Genomic DNA, 16,488 nt, shown 5'->3' with positions numbered 1-16,488 from the left:
GAGAGAGAGAGAGAGAGAGAGAGAGAGAGAGAGAGAAAGAGAGAGAGAGGGGGGGGGAGGGAGAGAGAAAAGAAATGTGGAAGGTCTAATCATTCCTTATTTCAAATTATACTACACGCTATGCCAAAAAAAGCAGAATGAATGGAATCAAACTGAAGATCCAAACATAAAGCCATTACACACCTATGAACACCTGGTTTTTTTGACAAAGAAGCTAGAAATATACACTGGAAAGAAGACAGCACCTTCAACAAATGGTCAAACAACAACAAAGAAGACCAATACAATGACTCCTAATGATATTCTTCTATACTCATAGGTTGGTACCTTATGCATCCATCATTAGAGAAGCTTCTTCCTGCAACTTCATACATCATGTCAAATTTGGTCTGTGGCTATGACTTGCTGACTCCTGCTCCAAGGAATGGTTAACTAAAACTATACAGTCTATTCACAAAACTAGTTACGATATGAAGACAAATGTGGTTTTTCAGAGAAATTAAAAAGGGAAACTAATTATACTTCCCTCATTACAGAGAACAGCATACGGGCTAAGAACAAGAACTCTACAGTCAAAATGAAAACTTCGTTGTCAAAATGCTCATATCTAAATACTGGATAGACTACTGAGTAGTGTGGTCACCTCGGGTCTCTCACCTCTGTGTGGTTTCACATCTACCCAGGACCTGTACTCACAAACAAAGACAGGAAAATGGAATGGGACGAGTTGGGAAGAAGGAAGCCCACAAGAGTACAAGGGTTATAAGAGGGTTATGTGGGAATGAGGATGATCACAATACCATGTGTACACATATGAAATTAACAAAACCACCATTTGTCTAACCAACTGAATGGACCTCGTAAGAATAATAAAATGAGCAAAAATAAAAACCACTATACTAATATTTATATGAGAACTTAACAATTAGAAGTCCTCTGAGAGATTAAATGGCCATTAGTATATATAAATACTGCTTGTTTTCTCACAGTTGTAGAATCTAGATTTAAAATTACACTTTTGTGTTCATATACAAGTATTTATGTATGTCGAGGGGCACAAGCTTAAGAAGGAAATCATGACAGGGGAGGAAGAGATCTCAAGGGAGGGGAGAAAACAGAAAGTGGAGTGAAGTCTAATAATAGGAAATTGTAAGAGGAGACTAACTCAGGGAAGGAAAGGGGCCAGGGGGACCAGGGAGGGGCCATGAAAGAGAGGAATGATGAGAAGCAGGCATAAAAATACAACTGAAGATACCATAAAAGCCATTGCTTCAAACCTAACCTAAAACAAAAAGATTATAATATTTATATTAACATATAAATAATAACTTAATTGACACTGTTTTTCTTCTGAATGACAGAGGGAAAGAATCAACAACATCTTTAAACTACAAAGCGACAGGTTATAGATGGTATCTCAGAGATAAAGCAGGCCAACTTGGAAATGAAATTACAAAAAGCTTGCTAAATATATAGTAATGGAAGCATTACTAAGAGTAGGACACATACAGCTTCCTCTAAGGCAGACTTCTAGGTTTCGAGAGACAAAAATGAAGACTGTCTAGAGAAAGACTAACACAAGGAAATTCCTATAGCTAGTGTGGTCTAGATGCTAAAGACAATGGAGGCTGAAAACAATGAGGGAAGGGTCTGTCCATCTGGGAGAAGGGCGGGGATGAAGCGCTGCTTCCCCCACACAAACATGAGGGCAATTATTGCATCTAATGCTATGAAAATTTGTTTTTTTCTGAGACAGGGTTTCTCTATAGTTTTGGGGCTTGTCCTGAAACAAGCTCTTGTAGACCATGCTGGCCTCAAACTTACGGAGATCAACCTGCCTCTGCCTCCTGAGTGCTGGGATTAAAGATGTAAACCACCACCGCCTGGCCCCTGCTGCTAACTCTTAAGAATGTAGCAACACACAAACTAAGAACCTGCAATTGATGGCTAACTCTGCTATGAAGTACAAGGCTGAGGAGCCCTGCAGGCACAAACTTCAGCATCCTCTGCTCACTTAGAAGCTGAAGCCTGAACCTTTGGACTTGTGTCAAGGATTTACAGTAAGTCATATCTGGGTTCTCTTAAGATAAAACCCATATGGATAGAATGAACAGTTACCTTGTGTAAAACTATACCTGAGACCATTGATAGAAAAAAAATACAAAAATAAATGCTTCCATTAAAATTTTACTTTTGCTGACTTACCACATCTCCCATAGATCATATCAAATTGTTCCATCAATTTAGCTTCGGTCTTGAATGGGGAGTATTTATAAATGATGGATAACTCTGTGAAGAACTTCTGGGGGTCCTCTGTGACACTTTCTCTTGTTCTTGTTGACCATGAAGGTATTGGAACTACGACCTGGTTTTGTAAAACACAACCATTTGTTATGAAACACACACACACACAAAGATTCCTTTGTTTGATCCCATTTCATTCTCTTCTTCTTCCAAATCATAAAACACAAAGTTAAAAGTTTATCTTTCTTCTGAAGCTTAGATTTACAAGGAAGAGACAGACAATGAATATGTATACTCAGAATTTTGTTTTTAAAGATTTCATTGTCAGGGCTGCTGCAACGGCTCAGTACGTATGAGCATTTGTCACCAAGTGTTGAGTTCCATTTCTGGAATAACACACATGGTGGAGGAGAAGAACCAGTTCCCACAAGGTGTCCTCCGACCTCCACTCACACACCATGGCACAAAAGGTCTCTCTCTCTCTCTCTCTCTCTACTACACACACACACACACACGCACACACTCTCTCTGACTCTGTGTGTATGTCTCTCTCTTTCTCTCTCACAACACACAAACACACTCACACACACAGAAATAAAAATAAATGAAAATAAGAAGGGTTTCCCTCAATAAAACAGCTAGTTAGATTATAGCACTCACAGCTGCCAAGTCCCACCCACAATCTCAGATCTTTCAATAGGTTGGCCTTTGAATTGTTCAGCATGAATAGGCATAGAAAACCCTTTGATATGACAGAGAACATAAAGTTCAGTGGACAGGGGTGGGGCAGGGGGGACTATCTGGGAGGAGCTTAGATGAGGGGAATGAATATGATCAAAATATATTGTGGGAAATTCTCACCGAATAAAACTTTTCAAAGCCTCTAGTATAACAAATAGAAACCAAGTTAAAAAAAATTCTGTGGAAACAGAAGCCATTTGAGGAAGATAAAAACTTCAAGGAGAAAAAAAAATTGTTAAAATCTTCAGAGTAAGGTTGGTAAATGTGTGTAAACCCTCCACTCAGGAAGTAGAGGCAAGAGGGTCACAAGTCCAAACACAATCTTGGCAATTTAATGAGATCCTAAGTTAAGATTTTTTTTTTAATTTATGCCAAAGATGAACTCAGAAAGACAGACATGTTGTGTTCTCACTCATAAGTGGGTGTTAGCTGTAAAATGAAGGATAACCATGCCACAATCCACAAACCCAGAGAGGCTGGGTAACAAGGAGGGCCCGGGGCAGGGGATGCATGGAGCTCCCTGGGAAGGGGAAATAGAAGACCCTAGGTGAGCTGAGAGTGGGTGGGGATGCGAACTTGAGGGACTGAAATGGATGGAAGGGGAGAGTACTGAAAGAGATGACAGGAAAGCAGGGCATTTGGGGGTCAGATAGAAAGCCAGTGCAAGGGAACCTCCCACGATCTACAAGGATAACCCCAGCTAAGGCTCCTAGGAATAGAGGATGCACCGCCTGACATGTCCATGCCTTGTGATCAGATTGGTGACTACCCCAACTGTCATTAAAGAGCCTTTATCCAGCAACTGATGAAAACAGATGCAGAGACTCACCACCAAATATTAGACTGTGCTAAGAAAATCCTACTGAAGAGAGGAAGAAAAGATTGAAGGGTCAAGAACATCACAAGAAAATCCATAGAATCAACTAATCTGGGCTAATAGGAGCTCCTAGAGTCTGAACTGACAACCAGGGAGCTTCTCTGGGACCAACTTAGGCCCTCTGCAGATATGTCACAGTTGTGTAACTTGGTCTACTTGTGGGACTCCTAACAACGGGAGCAGGGCCATCCCTAACACTTTGACTGGCTCTTGGGAACCTAGTCTTCATACTGGATTGTCTTGCCCAGCCTAAGTACAAGGGGAGGTGCTTAGTCTTATCAAAACTTGATATGCCATGCTTTGTTGATACCCATGGGAGGCCTGCCCCTTTCTGTACAGAAAGAGAGGAGGAGTGGGTTGGGGGTGGGGTAGAGAGGAGGGAGAGGAATGAGAAGAGAGGTGGGAAGAGAAACTGTGGCTGGAATATAAAGTAAACAAATCAATTAAATTTAAGAAAAATTAAGCTAAGGATATATCTCAATGATAGAGCATTTGCCTAAAATGTCTGAGGCCCTGTATTCATTTTCTAGTGTGTATAAAAATAAAAAAATAACAAAAATAATTCAAATGACATAAGTACAATTTTTCAGCTATAATAGAAAATACTATGTCTTTGAAATAAAAAACTGCATCATTTTTTTTAAAAAGAACCAATGAACAAATAAGAAACACTTCTTGGGAATTGAGAATATAACTGAGGGGAGGGGGGAATGACATAAACAAATTAGAAGATAAATATTGAGAACATCCCAGAAAACAAAGCAAAAATTGAAGATAGAAAATATGAGAGAAAAGTTAGTGGAAAAAATATTTTTTTAATTTACAAATCTACGTGTTGAAAACAGAAGCTGTAAAAGGAGACAAAAGAGAATATGAATTGAAAAAAACACCACCCAGAAGTGAGACATATGGGTTTCCAGAAGGGAAAGATGCTACTGTGCCCATCACAATGGCTGCCAATAAACCACCCAGGGAATACTCTGACGTCAGAACTAGGGATAAAGAAGGTTCTCTCAGTGGGAGGGAGAAAGAGAAAAAAGAATAATCGCATTTAAGACCACAGAACAAAGTTAAATGGCTTCAGATTTTTCAGTCAATATACAAGAAAGGTGATGACAGAGCTAAGCCTTCCAAAACTTGAAGAAGAATGAGGTCTAGCTCAGAAAGGACACTAAGCCAAACTGTGACCAAGTGTGGAAGCAGGATTGGAAGATGCTTGTGCACAGAAAGTCTCAGTTGCTCTCCAACTCAGGACTCAAGTAAAGAGTGAGCATGCTACACACACACACACATACACACACACACACACACACACACACACACACACACAAGGGGTGCGGGAGATTAGGGTCTGAGAACATAGGAGGCTGAGCACATTACCAGTGACAGCAGTAAGCAAACACAACACTAAGTAATGTTCATTCTAGATAAGACAAAGGTACATCAGAGAAAAGCAATCATGGAATAGTTGATGGCATACTCCAAGGTGATGTGGCGTGACCTTAGAATGTAAAACCTGGACACGGGCACAGCCTGATTTTTATAGAGAACTTTTGAGCTGTGTCTGTGTGCAAAAATAGAGGAAAGAAATTACATAAGTCCTCTTGTACAGTGGAAGGTTCAGAGAGAATGCCTGAATATCCACATGGCAGCAATACAATGAGGCATCTTAAAGATCATCTGTAGGAAAATAGCCAAAAAAAAAAAAACGACACATTTGGAAGAGGAAACCTCTGCAAATGTGCACATAGTAAATGATTGTGTGTGTGTGTGTGTGTGTGTGTGTGTGTGTGTGTGTGTGTAATGTCTAATGTGTGTGGCGAGAAGGGGCTATTCAAGGTCCTCTTTGCCTAAAGGCTGTCGCTGTGGTTCAGATCCAATCCCTGCAGCAGGCTCACACTGACACACTGTTCAGACCCCACACCCATCTCCACAGACCAGCCTGCCCAAATGCAAGTCATATTGTTTCCAAAAGTTCCCCAGTGGCCACTCGAGGCTCTCCAATCTCTCCCGCCAATCTGCTGTTTTTTGGCATTTTGCTATTAACAGCCGCACATACTCATTGAGCAAGATTCTTTTACAACACTCCAGTTTTGTCATCTAACCAATTCCCATGTGTGTGACTACCTTGTGATGAGGCCGAAAATGTTTTAATGGTGACAGGGTCTTCAGCTGTTGCGTTGGTATTTTTTTCCTTCCACGGAATCTAATCATTGCTGTGTGCCTAGTTTGCCATATGCGTATGGTGCATTGAAGTACACTTGACAGTCAAACAGAACTCGAGCCTTATAAATTAATAAGATGTTTGAAGTCCAGCTAAGGGAGCTTAAAATCTGTGGTCACCAGAATTAGAAATTTCAGTCTACTTTGCATCCAGTTTCTTTATGGAATGTGTTCTAAGCCTTTGACCTCGACAGTCTATTTACTTACAAAGTGATAAACTGCAAGACACAAATGGTGTCAAGATCTCAGGAGGCATCCCCAAGAAATATTACCATGCCAAAGACAGATTCTTATTCTGGGAAATGTGGGCACAAGGAGCACAAAATTAAGTTCTCCAAAAAGCCCTCCAGTGACCCCAGAGTGCACAGATACCTTCTGTCCATTCCTCAAACATATGCCCAGATTTCTAAGTCATAATCTGCAAGAAGTTATAGCAGACATCACCTCATGAGAGGGTAAATGGAAGCTGCACAGTTGCCATGGAAATGGAAAGAAAGTGCCATCTCTTACCTCAGTGAGACCTTCTTTTTCACAGAAAGTCTGAGAAAAGAACAGGCAGGTCATGGTCTCTTCCTTCTTTGTGAAAAGAATAAAGTCTTTGCCAATCCTCATGGACCCGCTGTATTAAAAATAAGAGCAGAGTGATTTACATAAGACACCAATAAAGAAGAAACAAGGGGGCATGATTTTGTTTACTGTAACAGGTTGTTCTTTTTTATGACCCATCTGCTTGACTCATTCCCAGGAGTGCACAAGTACTATGTGACTTCTCAAAGCACAGCAGATGAATTTGAGAAGATCCAGCGCTATGACTGTGCTTGGGATAAAGCTTCTGAGAGAAGCTCCAGCTAAGGCTCAAGAGAACAATTTCTGGGCCCTGGAAGGAGCCACACACGCCTCATTTACACTGAGGCAAACTAAAGAAAACTGCAGATACCACACCAATGCTCAAATATGCTTTGAGAAACAATAGAACGTAAAGAGACAATGACACTGGGCTGCTCTGGGATGCCTGGGAGAGAACCCACTTATTCTACACAAGGAACTCTTTAATGTTGCAAAGATCTGAGTCAGTTACGGATATAAAGATTCCAAAGCAAGTTTAGATGCTCAGTAAAATAAAACTTCAGCCGGCTGTGCCTGCTTGTAAGATTTCTTCAATATTGTTTTCAGTATCAGCAAATTATTTCTATCTTAAGGGGGAACAATTCTCACCTCTTAAGCCCATTGCCATATTGTCCAATGAACTTCAAGGTTGACAACCGTTTCTTGGATGTTCCAAAGTAAATGATGCCTGGGACTTCATCTGAAATCGACAGAGTTCTTAAGGCAGTTAGGAATGATCTGATGTGAATATCGGGTTCAGCTGTCAGAAGTTCACCTATGTCTCAGGACATTAGGACAAGTCCATAGCTTTTGAGACAGACCACTGACAAGGATTAGTGTTAATAAGACCCAGAATCACTTAAAAAGATCCTCATGGTAATGTAATGAAGGTCTGACAGACATAGCTGTGTGACCTTAAGTACAGTTTAAAACTGTTAGCCTTCACTTCACTGCTTTTAAAAGGAACGTGCTAACACCACAGTTATGATAAAGAAATGAAAAGAGCAGCTGTATCTATAAAATGCTTGGCATGCTATCTGAAGGATAGGCGTTAATGTAAATGTTGCAGTTGTCTACAAGATAGTAGCCTTCTCCTGGGGTTGCTTAGGGTTAGGGTTCAGGTGACATTGAGGACAGAGGGATTTCCCTGCTGTTGCTTCCTGGGGAGGAAGGAGATTCAGACCTGTAGATTCACTGTCCTCATCTCTCCATTCCGGATCCTGGGAAGGAAACCTCTGAACTTCAGAATATGTAATCTCCCAATTGTAAATTCTCTTCCTACTAACCTGCCAAGTACAGCTTAATGTTATGGGGGGGGGGGACCTTGTGCCCATGTGGGCACAGACATGCTATAGTTCAGCATCAATCGAGTGAGATATTTAAAGGCCACTCCAGGATATTAGTCTGGAGCTAAAGACATTTGGCCACATGTTCTCATAAGCAAGTAGGCCACAGGTGAAGTGTCCATGATGAGATTAACCAGCATTTATTGACAGTTTCCTATGTATTAGGAATGTTATACACTCCACATGCACTTGCTACTTTACATTTACACTTACAGGAAGACATTAAGATCTGTATTAGTGTAGTGGTAGGGAAAAGTCGAGGAAATACGAGATCATGTCCGAGAGGACTAAGTGACATAACAGAGAACCAACGAAGTCAGTCCTTCAGACATAACAGTTAGGAAATGGCACTGAGGGTCCAGCCAGGTATGGCTGGAGTTCAAGAAAGTGGCTACTCCAAGAAAAGTCCCAAGACGTTTCTTGGGTGGGGCCAAGTGTAAGACACCTCATGAGACACTGACAGTGAAGAGAGGGGGTCCGAGCCTTACGCTGAAGCACTGGGCATTCACTGAGTCTTCAGCCAGAGAGTGCCAGGAGTATTTGCAGTGAAGTCCTTATCACGGGGAATAACACTGTCCCTGCACAGTATTAGAACTGTGATAGCTTGTGTTAACTTTAAAGACACAAGCTGATCTAAATTGTGAGTTCCAACCAGTCGGGACTACATGATGAAACTGTCTCAAAAGAAAAACAAAAAGAAACCAAAGATAAAGTCATGCAACATAGTGCAGACACATTTGGTATGGAGACTGTGGAAGATGGGAGAAAGAAACATCCTGGCACCACTACGGTCTTCTTCTATGGGACAGGAGGGTTCTAGCTCACGTGAGTCCACAGATGAGTTGTAGTTTCAGTCACATATGATAAATTTTTTCTAACGTATTACTTGATTTCCAACTGTCTTAGTCAGGATTTCAATTCCTCTACTAAAACACCATAACCAAAAGCAACTTGGGGTGGGGCTTTATTTTGCCTACACTTCCACATCAATCCATCATCAAAGAAAATGAGGACAGGAACTCAAGGCAGGAACTAAAGGCAGGAGCTGTAACAGAGGCCTTGGGGGAATGCTTGAGACTGACTTGCTTACCCCGCTTTCTTCTACTATCTACAACCACCCGCCTATGGGTGGCAGCATTCCCAGTGGTCCAGGAACTCCCAAATCAGACATTAATCAAGAAAACGTCCTATAAAAATATCCACAGGCAGTGTTATGGTTGCATTCTCTCAATTAAGTTCCCTCTTCCCTGATATGTCTAGGCCTGTGTCAAGCTAACAAAAACCAACCGGCACACTAAGGATATACACCTGTCTCTGTTCTCTTGTGCAGAACCCAGATCTAAGCACATGCATAATACACATGTATATTACATAAGAGTGGGTGAGGTAAAATACAGAGGGAGAAAAGGACCAACTGGAGGGAGAAAGGTAAATAACTAGGGATGATGGGAGGTAAAGCGTACACACACAATGATATATATACATGAATGAAAATGTCATTAAGAAATGTACTAACCTATATGTTTACTAAATAAGTCAGTGAAAAAATAAACATAATAAAACAATCCTCTTTAAAAGAGCTTTTCTTTCAACAATACTGTTTTTTCTGCTATGTACAAATGCTCCTTGATTCCCACTACAGAGTTACACATATCCCAATTAACCCAGGATAAATTGAAAATATCAAAAGGAGAATGTGTGTGGCCCGTGGGACATTTTCTAAACTAGCCCATTGGCTGCGGGAAGTAAGCGGTGACAGCAAACCTAAAGGTACGTTAACTGCTTCACGTATGCCCACAGCTTCTCTGCAAATGATGGGGGCCCTTTCCTCACGTGTGTGCCCAGTCTGCTTGGAATTCATCACCACTTTCTAAGCACAGTGATCAGAACCCTAGCTGAAGACACCTAAAGCATTATAAGAAGTCCAGTTTAGATCCAAAGCAACCCATGGTCAGGATCAGAAGACGTATCGTTTCATTTGCCCAGAGTCTTTCCTGTACACCCACGAGGTGCCAACTGGGGCTACCCTTAGATGCACAAAGATAAACCCTGAGATATATTATGGATGTATTTGCTATGATGGGAACATTCCGTCAAAGCAACTAACCCTCTGAAACAAGAGGAGGAACAATACCCGCAAACTGCTAAAAACAAGGAGAAACAACCTCTCTCTCAAGGTTATGCAGAAAATTAATAATAGCCTAAAGGCATTGGAAATTTGCCTCGGGGCTCCTGCAACTAATAGGTAAAAGAGGAGCAACAAAAGGATCTCAGATTCTATTCAGTTACTATTTGTAGTCTGTTCATTCCCAGGTGCTTTTGTCTTACAAGCAGAATGATTTGTCTTTCATGTGCTTTGACTATAGCATATACAGTCATTGTGCGTCTTGGTTTAGATGGTTAAAAACAATTTATTTTGCCTGCTAGAATATTTAACCCTAAAATATTCCAAAACAAGTTGTCCGACATGCATTTCCCTTAATTGCTCCATATCTCTGTTTGGAATAGATAGGTCAATTTATTTTTATTTATTTCGTGGGCTTGCAGGCTGCTTCCTTCCCCCGCCAGTTAGGTACCTGGATAATTAACTTACCAGGACTCATGCCACATCCGTCATCCAGGAAACACAACATGAATCCTCCCTGCAGTGTTTCATTCTCCACTGTAAGAGAAAGCAGTTAGTCTTAATAAATATTGGGCTTAATGTGTTCATCCGAATATCACGCTGCTCCCATAATTATTCGTCCTCCTCCATGGCAGGCATAAAGCCCCAGGTATGGAATAGATATGGCCCAGGAATGGAGTTTGGGCTATGGCTTCCTCAGAAACTGTAGGGTGAAAACCATCACATAGCAAAGGATTTAAATTAACATGCAACCTCTGCAGGTGAGTAAATTATGCATACAGCAGGACAGGCCCTGCTTGGAACCTGGATTGATCCTTACATTCAGGTAGTAATTTTCCCAGAGGAGAAGGGGGAGTGACAACCACGAGAAGTGACCCCAGGATCTCTCTATCTTCTTGCTCTTCCCTTATGCCCTTCCAAGACTGCGGTAATTCTAAAATAAATCTGAGCCCTTCTTAATAAAATTCATCAGGCTCCCTTCTAAGTAGCTAATCCCTCTGAGAGCCTTTGGTGAGTGTTTCTTCGCAGCAGCAAATATCTGTTTCTGGAAACGGTTGAGTCACTAGAAGTCAATTTGATGACGAAGAGAGCCATTAAATTACATAATCTAAGCTACAGGTTAAAATGTTAAAGGGGTGACCAAAACTAATGAATCTAATTTCAGCCTGCAGTCTGTAAACCAGTTCTGAAACTAATTTAAACAGCTGGATGTGAGTACTAACACATTGCCTTTTTAAATAACAGTGCTATTGATGAGTAACATATGGACAATAAATAAAATATGCTTAAAGTATATAATTTGACTAATGCTTATGTATTTGTGAAAACATCACAATCCAAGCAAAGAACACACCCAGCACCTCAAATACTTCCTCCTGACCTTCTGTAATCCCTCCCCCTTCCACACCTGATCACCCTGACCTAGTCCTCAGACAATCATTGACATGTGTTCTGTTGCCAAGAGTTACATTTTTTAGCATATTTAAATCAACCTATGTATTCAAAGTTCAATTCGAACTCACATTTAAAATTGGGGCAATGCTCAAGGTAGCCAATGTAAAAATATCTAAAAGATACAACCTAGTTGTATTAGCCCACTTTTGTTACTATAACAAAATGCTAGAGGCTGGATAATTTATGAGGTGAAAAATAATTATTCATTTCATGATTATGCAGGCCTAAGAGCACAGTGCCATTTTCTGCTCAGCTCTGTGAGGGCTTCACGGTACACCAAACACCAGTACAAAGACTGAATGCAAGAGCATGCCAAACAGAGTGACCAAATGGCAAGACAGGTGACCAGAAGCCCAGAGTCAAACTTCATGACAACCTACATACAACAACATTAATGTCTTTGGAGGATGAAATCTCCAATGCTCTAATCACCCCCCACTGGGGATCAAAGTCCCGACATCTCTCAATGTCACCCACTGATGACTAAGTGTCTAAGACAGGAGCATTCAGAGGACAAACCACATTTAAACCATAAACTATCTGGGGAGGGTCCTGGTAATGTGACCTCATATTCATGATAACAGCTGTTCCTCCATGCTCTTTGTCCATCCAGGACTAAGAAGTGCATGGGCCAGGACATGGCTGAGCCTAGGCAGCTCTCAGTAGCCACAGCTAAATCTGAAGATTTTAAAATATAATAACTCATGGGAGAACCCAAAAGACATGATACAAACAGTTTAGAAAGACCAAGATTCCTAAGATAGACACACTACAGATATATAATACCAAGGGCTTAGCGGTGAGCAGATGTGACTTCAAAATCTAGGCATCCCTACTACCCACACAGAGACAGCCTTACCTCACTTCCTTAAAGCAGTCAGTCCGGGGCTAGAGAGGTGTCTCGGTGGTTAAGAGCACATAGTGTTCTTGCAGAGGACTTGTGTCTTGGTCCCAGCACCCCCATCAGGAAACCCACAATTGTCTGTAATTCCAGCTCTAGGGGAACCCAACATTCATTTCCATATTCTGCGGGTGCCTTCACTCACATGTCCAAACCCATATGCAGAGAGACGTGCATACAAACGCAATTTAAAAACAATAAAAATAAGTCTTTCTTTAAAAGCTATGGGGCTCAGGTTCCTATCCTATCACCTAATAATCATGTATTTCCCAAAGCAAAAACCATTATCATTTCCACAAAACTTAATCCTTTCTGCAGTGTTTGCTGTTTGCACTGGACTTTGGCCAAGTCAACCCTTCAGGACTGCTGAATTTCCTCTCCTCCCCACCTGGACATGGGTCCTCAGCGTCCTGGTCTTCTTCTCACGGGGATTAGCTGACTCTATTCTGACGTATTGATTTCACTTCGACAGTCACTATCTCTTTTCTGGGAGACAGCAACAGCTCCCTAACTTCCTCCCTTAATCACAATGTGCAGCCCAACTTTATCCGGCTGCACACACCACTCCTGCTAAAATCCTGCCCTGACTTCCCAGGGCTCTCAAGAAAAAAGTCCAAGCCACAGGGCAAGTCACGCTTCTCTGTCATGGCCTAGTTTTCCAACTTCAACTTCATCATCCCCTCAATTGACCACAATGCCAGACAAATATGTTCCCTGAAGTAATCTTGAATATCTCCTAAGTGAATTATGACATATTCCCCTGCCCTTGTCTGATTTACCAGCTGGCGTTGACTCTCCTCTCAGACAACTTGGTGTAAGGTTTTTTTCTAGGAGTTTTCTTAATACCTCCGTGTCATTAGGTACCTGAATGGTCACTTTCTATGATGTTTTTTCCCCACTGTGATCATCTAACCTGTGTTGGACCTGCGAGTGCATTTACTCTCTCAAAAGACTACAAACCACATCCGAATATTATGTCTCGGCGACAGAGACTAATATTTTCATTTATTTCTCAAACTTTTCATAATTTGAATAGGAAGACAGAAGAGAGTATCATTTATTATGCCTTGGGGTTTCAACATCTACCTATCTCATGAACCCTAAGCACTCATCTTAACTCGTTCAGAAAAGAGAAGTGATCTGAGACACCTTTTGCACAGAGATGGAATCACATTATGTATGGACAATATTCTTTCCCGTGTGATCAAAACTAACAAAAGGTTGCGTGTGTTGGTGTAGAAAGGCAGCATTAACTGCATCACAGAAACTAATGTCGTTAGCATCATAATCTACCAAGACTTACTAATAAGTGCACAAAACGCTGAAGGACCACAAATGGAGGCAATAAAGAAAGTACAGTGGGTCTGTGGTTGTAACACTTAGATAATTATCTGTACTACATATCCACATTTTAAACTATGGGAAGAAAAAAGTGATGTATGCGTAATCATGAACAACGATTACGTTAATGTGACTTTTAAAAGAAAACTGCTTTCCATGGCCAAATTCACGGCTCCAAATCACTCAGATGTTTCCATAGGACTCTAGAAGAGATCATTTTGTGAACAGGCCTTCGGGTAAGTGAGCAATTTGACCCTCGGAGTATGCATTTCTCAATCCGGCTCCCCCACAGGGACACTGTTCGTGAAGCACTTAGATTACATTAAAAATCTATAGACTGTGGTGTGATTTGATGAAATAGAATAAAAGTAAAGTAGCTATAGGCTTTTCTTTAGAAGGAAAAACAAGACAGGAAATGTGTGCTCACCTGAAAACACATCAAGTCGCAAAGCCCCAGCATCTCTGGAAACAATGCAAAAATAACATGACTTCACAGAAAAAAAAATGTGCCTTAAAAATAACATTAATCCCAATAGCTTATGCAAGGTGTAACCTATTATCAGATATCAAACAATACAAAAGTCATAAATCACTTAAGATCAATTTCTAAGACGGTTCACTGTACATTTATATAGAAAGAAATGCCATCACCCATAATTTGGGATTATTACAAAAGCTATGACTTAGTAACTTAAAAGACTAGAGATGAAATTTAGTGGTAGTTATTTTTTTAAATGTTCAAAAATGAGTATAAATATAGTGTTTATATTTTAAAGACTTCCTGGAGAATAATACAGAACCATAGAATGATTTTCATGATATATCCCAGGTCAAAAACTGAAAATTCAGAAAAGGAAAAATACTGTCATTTGTACCATGTGACCATATTTTTAAAAGATATATATATATATATCTTTTATATGTATATACATGTACAAAAGAAATGAGTTCCTTTGCAATGGTGGAGGTGGAGCCCCAGGCTCCATATGTACTGGGAAAATACCCGTCCCTCAAAAAGTTAATAAAGGATTTCTCTAGACTGCAAGTAGGCAAACTATTGACTACGGATGAAGTCTGACTCACCAACTGTCTTATAAATAAAGCTTTATTAGAACACAATCGTACTTGTTCATATTAGTACTGGCTATGGTTTTCTTAGCCCTATGATGGCGGAACAGTCATTTCAGCGGAGGCTGGACAGCCTTCAGAGAAAAACAGATTTATTTTCTGACCTTTCACAGAGAAGAGTTCTGATTCCTGCTCTATGAGATGCAATTACCAGTGATTTTTCTGCTCTTTCTTTTTTCCCCTTATTTTCTCAGTTTTTAAAATACATAGCTATTTCTTATATTTCAAGATTTATAGAAGTAAAAAAACATTAGGCAAAGGAGGAAGGGCCCCAAGATTCTGGCTTCCATATTGGGAGTGAGACCATGAGGTCTTGGCTGATGAGGAAGAATGCGTGCTGAGGAAGAGAGAGTCTGTGAGGAAGGAGGGGGCTAGGAAACCTGTGCAGATGCTCTTGTCTACACACATAGTCAAAGAGGAGACCAAGTACTATAGCTGGGATAACTAGTGATGGAAAATCATGTCCCTCCCGAAATATCCATCAGTCTCAAACCATAAACCACACCAAATAAACTGAGAGGTAGCACACTGCATTCACTCTGCTAGCCTGGTGGACAGCTGCTTTTGTTTTTTCCCGGAGCTAAGCATACTTTAAAGGTACCGTTATATAGAAATTCTGTAAGAATCCCTGCCCTTTCTTAGGGATTTCCTACCCATGAAACACACACTGAACGGAATATTGAGTTTTGAAAAGTCTCTGCTATTCCTTGACTACAATCCGGTATGCAGGTACCAATGTTTCCACTATACCATTGTGCCTTTTCCTAAGAACCATGGACACATTAGGTGCTCAGTAAATGGCAAGGTACTGAAGTCATAAGTTTGCTGGGTTTGTTGTTTGGTGTTGCCTTTTTGTGTGTTAAATATCTAATACAGGGCCAGGCACATGAGAACAAATATTCTACCACTGAGTCTCCCAGCAGAAATGGAAGACTTTAAAGAAACAGTTTTGTTTATAGAGGATTCCCGCTAGGTATTTTATATAGTTTCTGCCTCTGCAGATGTCCTCTTTGGATCATCATTGCACTAGGACATCTCCAACAGACTCTTCCTATGTTAGTGCCCTTCCTCCCTCCTTATACAGTATTCTTTTATGATACATAAATCCTACTCTTTACACACACAGGAAATCACCGACATCTTGAACTTAATGTAAAATAATTTATTAGAGTAACAGGGAAGCATACCAAAACCTTCAGAAGGCTGATGGGGAATCGTAAATAAAATGTTAAAAGTATATTTTCTTTTGATGGAAAATACAGCATCTAAGCAAGGGTGGAAAACATCAGTGTCTGACAAAGCCAGGGGGAAAAGGCCAGTGTGGGATGTCTGGGGCAGAAGGGAATAAGCAAGGCTGAAGGAACAGCCAGTCCCGAGAAGATACTTGCCACCATTGTTCTCCATCCACTGAACCCCAGAGGAATGGGATCTAAAAAATGCCATTTCCCCCACTACTTCAAAGAAAAGTAGATGACCTGGACCTTTCTTTTTAATTCTGGTC

General features: G+C 40.7%; 1 protein-coding gene across 1 annotated transcript in view; it reads right to left on the bottom strand.

The window, feature by feature from the left end:
- Positions 1-16,488, bottom strand: part of Morc1 (MORC family CW-type zinc finger 1) — a 185,884-nt gene that overhangs the window by 139,317 nt on the left and 30,079 nt on the right. The window contains exons 3-7 of the mRNA XM_026787615.1: positions 14,287-14,321; positions 10,631-10,699; positions 7,301-7,391; positions 6,596-6,704; positions 2,206-2,365 (exon numbers count right to left, since the gene is read on the bottom strand). Of these exons, the coding sequence (XP_026643416.1) occupies positions 2,206-2,365; positions 6,596-6,704; positions 7,301-7,391; positions 10,631-10,699; positions 14,287-14,321 (464 nt within the window). The remainder of the gene's footprint in view (positions 1-2,205; positions 2,366-6,595; positions 6,705-7,300; positions 7,392-10,630; positions 10,700-14,286; positions 14,322-16,488) is intronic.

Source organism: Microtus ochrogaster, chromosome 2, assembly GCF_000317375.1.
Source record: "Microtus ochrogaster isolate Prairie Vole_2 chromosome 2, MicOch1.0, whole genome shotgun sequence".
Lineage (NCBI taxonomy): Eukaryota > Metazoa > Chordata > Mammalia > Rodentia > Cricetidae > Microtus > Microtus ochrogaster.
The sequence above is the reverse complement of the archived record's forward strand: the minus strand, read 5'-3'. Positions and strand labels throughout refer to the sequence as shown.